Below are 6000 nucleotides of genomic sequence, written 5' to 3'. Positions count from 1 at the left end.
AACAATGTCAATGATCAGACAGCTCAAGTTCGACACTTCAGGTCCACTGCACTAAGGGGTAAAACATTACGGTCACACAATCACAAAATAACACACATTCTGCTTATTTCAGTAAAGAAACAGAGCACTTGTAATGATTTTCTTGGCTAAAATATCAAAAACACTGTTCATCACCATCTTAAAAATTTCACACATTCCGTCATCGAGGCCGACTGACTGGTCGCTGCCCTAAGCAACGTTCCTGACTACGTAGAAAAAGTAATTAATATTTTTTCTTTACTTACGTTATTTTACCGGACAGAGCTTACAGCTAAATAAAGCTCAAAAAATATAAAATATTTAAATTCATAATTATTTTAAAAATTGGTATTGATAAGCACAATAAACATTGTAATTTATTATTTTCAATTGTAAATATAAACTGTAGATAGAACGAAACGCATTGGATTTAGCTGTCTAGTAAGCCATCTAGTGAATTACCTTTGAACTAATTCTCGTTACTTTTGAAATCCTTTATTTAACGTTGCCGATATTAATAATAGATTTAGTTATATTGAATTATTATTCTTAAACTAAACAGTACTAGTCTTCATAAGGTTCACTTAAATAAATAAACGATAGAAAAACAGTCTTACCATTTTACTGTTTGGCAAATTTGAGTGTGGTAAAAAATATTAGTAAGTATCTATTAGAAAATTAAAGAAATCTGATACTGATTGATGGCTTCTTTTTCTTTTTTGATCGGTTTGAACCCAGTAAGTCAGATAATTTGTTTACTGGTGTTGTCGTGAAATTGGAATGCTGTATTTTTTTAGAACTCACATGTTTCATGTATGTATGAACATATTTTCCTTTAACATTTCATTAAGAAAAAAGTGGAAACTGTCAGTGTCAAACTATGACAGTGAAGTGACAGCACAGACGGTATAAGGACGCGACCACATGCAAATCGCTCGACGCTCGTTTCCAGCGATAAATCTGGCTGGTCACATGACATACAGCGATAAAGCTGAAAATGATGAGCTTTATCGCTGAAAAAAAACTTCTTCAATTTCAGAAAAAAACTGGTTATTTTTTTACATTCACTCCAATTTCTTTTATTTGTACCACTGCCTGCCTTGACTGCTACGTGACCAGATTTATCGCTGCAAGTGCAAACGAGCGACGAGCGACTGCATGTGGCCGCACCTTCGAGCGATTTCATGTGGCCGCGGCCTGATAATCAAGTGGAAAGTAATAAATAATGGTCGACGTCTTGTGTATTTATTATTTAACTAATAACATCTAAAGCCACGTGAAACTAAAATGCCTCGCGACAAAGTATCTCATCGTGACAAAAGAAGCTCTTCCTACAGTTCAGAATCGTCATATGAAAGAAAGAAAAAGCAAACACAAGAGACGTTCCCGATCGAGGGATCGCTCAGTGACCAGCCATAAGAGCAAATCCAGCTCTCATAGACACAGGAGAAGGAGCTATTCGAGGAGTTTGTCGCGCGATCGCTATGGCTCTAGGTAGGAGACGTTCGACGTCGAGGTCGCGGTCGAAACGGTCGAGACGCTCCAAGTCTCGGAGCAGCTCCCGCGGTAGATCCAAACGCGGGAAAAGCAGCAAGAAGTCACGCAGGCGGTCTCGCACTCGCTCGTCCAGTAGCAGAGCTAGCTCGTTTGATATAGGTAACATGATTTTACCATAGTAATATATTAATATAACCATTTAAAATTCTGATTATTTTATGACATGACAGATGTGATATGTATCTGTTTAATTAATTGAACCAAGTTAATAGTTAGAAATGGCAACACAGATATTTGTTATAATGTTTTAAAACTTTCGTGATTTTCTCAATTAAAATACACAAACGGGACTTATCATGTTTAGTTCGAGTTACAAGTGCCAGTACTTTTTTTTATCAAGTGCCGCTAGTTTAAAGCCTCACCCTGCTAGGCAGACTTGACACCCACACTTCAGCTACTCATGACCACGGCCACTGTAATGTGGTTGAAATGTTGATGTAAATATTAATTGCATGTTTAGCATGATAAGTCCCGTTTGAGGTATTTTAATAATCTGTATAAAACTTGAGACAGTGTTGAAACAGACCCTAAGACTACTAAAAGCTAAACTCCAACAGGCTATCGGAAGCATCATCTATTGAATGTTATTGAATTATGATTCTCTTAGCTACTTGACCACTGAGGTGAAATATTTGAAATTTAGACATATTCCTTGTGGATGTCTAGCTAAGAATGGACTTTTTAAAATTCCCACGGAATAGAGAGCCAACATCTTTTTTTAGTTTTAGGTACAGAGACAAATTCTGGGCAAAAGGCATTCTGCTGTAATAAAGCAATGGGGTACCTAATAACATGTGTTGTAGATGCTGCCCTCCTAAGCTAAAAGGCACTATTTCTGAAAAAATAGATGAGTTATTAATATTATTATGTAGTTAATACTACATTGTGTAGTATTCTGCATCACCAGAACTTGTATGAGGCCCAGCGTCTCCATTACAAGGTTCCTTTTCTTTGAATAAGTTTCCTCTGGAGATTAAAACTGATGAAATGAGAAAAATATCAAACGAAAACTTAACCAATATTTTGTGAACAGATTGGATCCATTATTAAAAGCAGATGTTTCTTTATATTAATATAAATTAATAAATTAAATTTGGTAATGTTCGGCGATAATCAAACATCCTGTGAGTCCTATGAGTTGTTTATTTAACTCCCACACTTTGTGGCTGGTCGGAGGTAGTTTGCATATTACAAAAAAATATTGTATATTTTTTCCTATTTTTGTTTTGTGTTTGTGGAGTCGCAGTGCAAGTTAAAACTTGTATTAGTTTGTATGTATTGTATGTGTACCAGTCAGATTTTGCCAAAAATCAGACTTACTACTGATATTGATCACATGGTAGCACTGTTCATCAACTAATCCTACAACAAGGTACCTCTCAAATTTCCTTTTCTGGAATTTGTATCTTCTAACCCATTTCAGAACCAGCACATGTTATGAAATCAGTACGACTGGATGACACAGAAACTAAAGTCGAGCAGGCAATCAAAGCAGCACAGGCTGCAGGCCTGACTATGACCAAAATACCAACTTATGAGTACCCAGAAGTAGAAGTCAAGGAAGATATGCCAACAATCCATGATAGAAACTTACTTGAAGAACTGAACAGCGACTCATTTATACAGAGATCTTTCACATCATCAAAAAGCAAGAAACAGAATCAGAATATTGTGATCGATTTGGATTCTGAGACTGTCAAAGTTCCAAATTCAGACATCAAAGTGAATAAATATGATGATACTATTATTAACTTGGATGTAAGTATAAAGTGTCAATGATACTGCAATGCCGCATAACCAAAACCAATGGCTAATGCCGTGTAACCAACATTGACTATTTTTTTTTAGTGTTAAAATTAAAACATTTTTGCGTTTACCTATATTATACTGGCTGTGAAATCTCAATTTTCTACTTTTGTAGGTTACGCCGCATTAGCAACATTGGTTACGCGGCATTGCAGTATCGTTGACAATATTTTAAATTATTGTATTTTATCCTCACCTTTCACTGACACACCCAAATGCTCATAAACTGAATTTTTCCGCATGGAATTCGGTTATCGCGCGCTGTTACCTCGGAAACTGTGCATTTTTCCAGGGTAAAGTAGCTTATGTCACTCTCTGGCCCATAAACTATCCCTATTGCAAAAATCATGTCAATCTGTCGCTCCATTTCGACGTGAAAGACGGACAAACATACAAATACACAAATGCACACACTTTCGCATTTATAATATTAGTATGGATTGTACATTGTTATTAGTGTTTATGTAAACCATTTGTCTCCCTCCACTCAATTTGCTGAACTTCAATTTTAAATTTTTAAAATAAACATTATTGTAGTCCTCTTTGTAAAAGAAGTGCTTAGATCATTTTTAGCACCACAACTGCTTCGTCTACTTCTGCTGTTGACTGTACATTCAGCTTTTTTTGTAGTGTTTATGTGTTTTTAATAAAGCACTCTCGAGGATAAATAAACCAACAGAAAAGTTAATGATTGCCAATGTTTTTTTTTTTTTTTCAGGAAATACCTCCGGAAGAAGAGTTACGAGAGATGTGGATAAAAAAACTTTACCAGTACAGGAAGAGAATGCTACGAGGGGAGATCTAATAAATTTACTTAATTAATAAACTATTTTTTTTTATTTCATCAACTGAAACACAAACTATGCCTTTTAGCTCCTTTACCTCCCAAGTATGTCAGGTTACATAATATTGAATACAACCATGTTACAGTACATGCAGCACTTAATAAGGTTTACATAATGTTAGGTCACAAATTAAAAAAAAAATAACTGAAAGTTAACCTAAAACAATTTATTGAACATTATAACATAAAACAACTGGCAGTCGCAACTCACAATTTGTAACATGGTGTGGAACTACAATTTCCGTCTATATTTACAGTAACTCAGTGCTTTTTCATTTATAACCCGTTCGGGAAGCTTTCACATATTGTTTCGTTCGCGCTGGATGCGACTGCTGTAAGTCCGCGACACCAAATTCCAAGCATCCATGTACCTGTCCATGCACATAGCGATGCATTTCTGTTCAGAATTATCCAAAGCAGTGCCTGGTTTGCTTATGCACTTCTTGAAACATTTTTCAGACATTTTCGTCAGAAGTTCCTGTGCGTTAGCTATCGCAATTTGTTGTTTGACTTGATCCATCAGCTCCTCCTTCTGTGTCCCGGAAAGTGAACCTGTTGCTAAACTATCCATTTTGCTGTTTTTGGCCTTTTTTATTGGAGTAAAACGGTTCTTTTAAATTTAAGTCCAATGAATGACGGATAGATAACCTCAAAACCAGGATGATTGAATTGTTTTTTTTTTTTTGACGCCGTAAGAATGAATGGCTTCTTGGTCCAAGTCCGACCGACTTAATACTTGAAAAAATAGGTGCCGATTTATCTAGCCATCTAAGCTTAAGCTTATAAGTAGTATAGATATTGTGATGAAGTATAAAATTCGAACTTCGTATCAAAATATGTATTGTATTGTGCTCGTATTATCTTGCATCCCGCTTACACTTATATTATTTAATGCGGGAGTGGGAGTGAGAGGGACGGTGCGATACAAAATTCGAATTTCGTAGTAGCCCCCCTGAATCTAGATCTAGTCTAGACGCACTGTCTGTACAGTCGCCACAAGTCGCCATCAGATGTTTCGGAACGGCAAAGGTGATCAAAAAATATCTAAACATAAACTCTAAAACCTTACTAATAAAGTGCATGTGCCGATATTTTTGAACACCTTGGCCGCTCCAAAATACCAGATGGCGACTGTAACATACATTAGTTAATAGCACCCACGTTTAATTAGGTACTATCGATAGTTGGTATATACCTACTCTTGGTTGGTGTTGGTGTATATACCTACTCTTTGAGTAAGACAATGCCTTCGTTCATCGAAACTGACGGTAGGACTATGCCTTCGTAGCAATCGCAATGACGTTGTGATATGTATATAATATACATATCACTACGTTTTGCCGTACTGATTGCTTTCATTCAGAAGATAGTGTGTCAAAAATTACACATTTCCCTTTGAAAAGTAAGACAGCGCCACCATTTCGTTATTGCTGTTCACTAGTATTGTAGATCACTAACAATCGATATTTATTATCCACTAATCCTCTAGCTGTTGCCCGCGACTCCGTCCGCGTGTATTCGTTTATCGCTATCCGCGGAAACTGCAATTTTCCAGGATAAAAAGTACCCTATGTCCTTCTCTTGGACTCAAACTATCTGTACACCGAATTCATCTAAATCGGTTAAGTGTTTAGACGTGATGGAGTAACAAACAAACAAATAAACACTTACAAACTTTCGCATGTTATAATATTAAGTGTGAAAGTGTGATAGTACCTAAGTTAGATACTATGAACCGCTTGATATTAGGAACAAAAATAAAGGGGGAAGAATCA

At 36.2% G+C, this 6000-nt stretch overlaps 1 protein-coding gene and 1 pseudogene across 1 annotated transcript; one reads left to right on the top strand and one right to left on the bottom strand.

Annotated features, from left to right (window-relative positions):
- The first annotated feature begins 1227 nt into the window (after positions 1-1227).
- On the top strand, positions 1228-4207 carry LOC141426900 (uncharacterized; annotated as a pseudogene).
- A 164-nt stretch (positions 4208-4371) lies between these two features.
- Positions 4372-4996, bottom strand: LOC141426901 (mitochondrial import inner membrane translocase subunit Tim13-like). Its single transcript, XM_074086150.1, has one exon. It carries the CDS (start codon positions 4794-4796, stop codon positions 4524-4526), a length of 273 nt encoding a protein of 90 aa, XP_073942251.1. The 5' UTR covers positions 4797-4996; the 3' UTR covers positions 4372-4523.
- Positions 4997-6000: the final 1004 nt, after the last annotated feature.

The sequence above is a fragment of the Choristoneura fumiferana genome, chromosome 3 (assembly GCF_025370935.1).
Source record: "Choristoneura fumiferana chromosome 3, NRCan_CFum_1, whole genome shotgun sequence".
Classification (NCBI taxonomy): Eukaryota; Metazoa; Arthropoda; class Insecta; order Lepidoptera; family Tortricidae; genus Choristoneura; species Choristoneura fumiferana.
The sequence above is the reverse complement of the archived record's forward strand: the minus strand, read 5'-3'. Positions and strand labels throughout refer to the sequence as shown.

What these genes read in the sequence shown, in the direction of transcription:
- LOC141426901 (XM_074086150.1), bottom strand. Translation starts at nt 4,796, where the DNA reads ATGGATAGTTTAGCAACAGGTTCACTTTCCGGGACACAGAAGGAGGAG.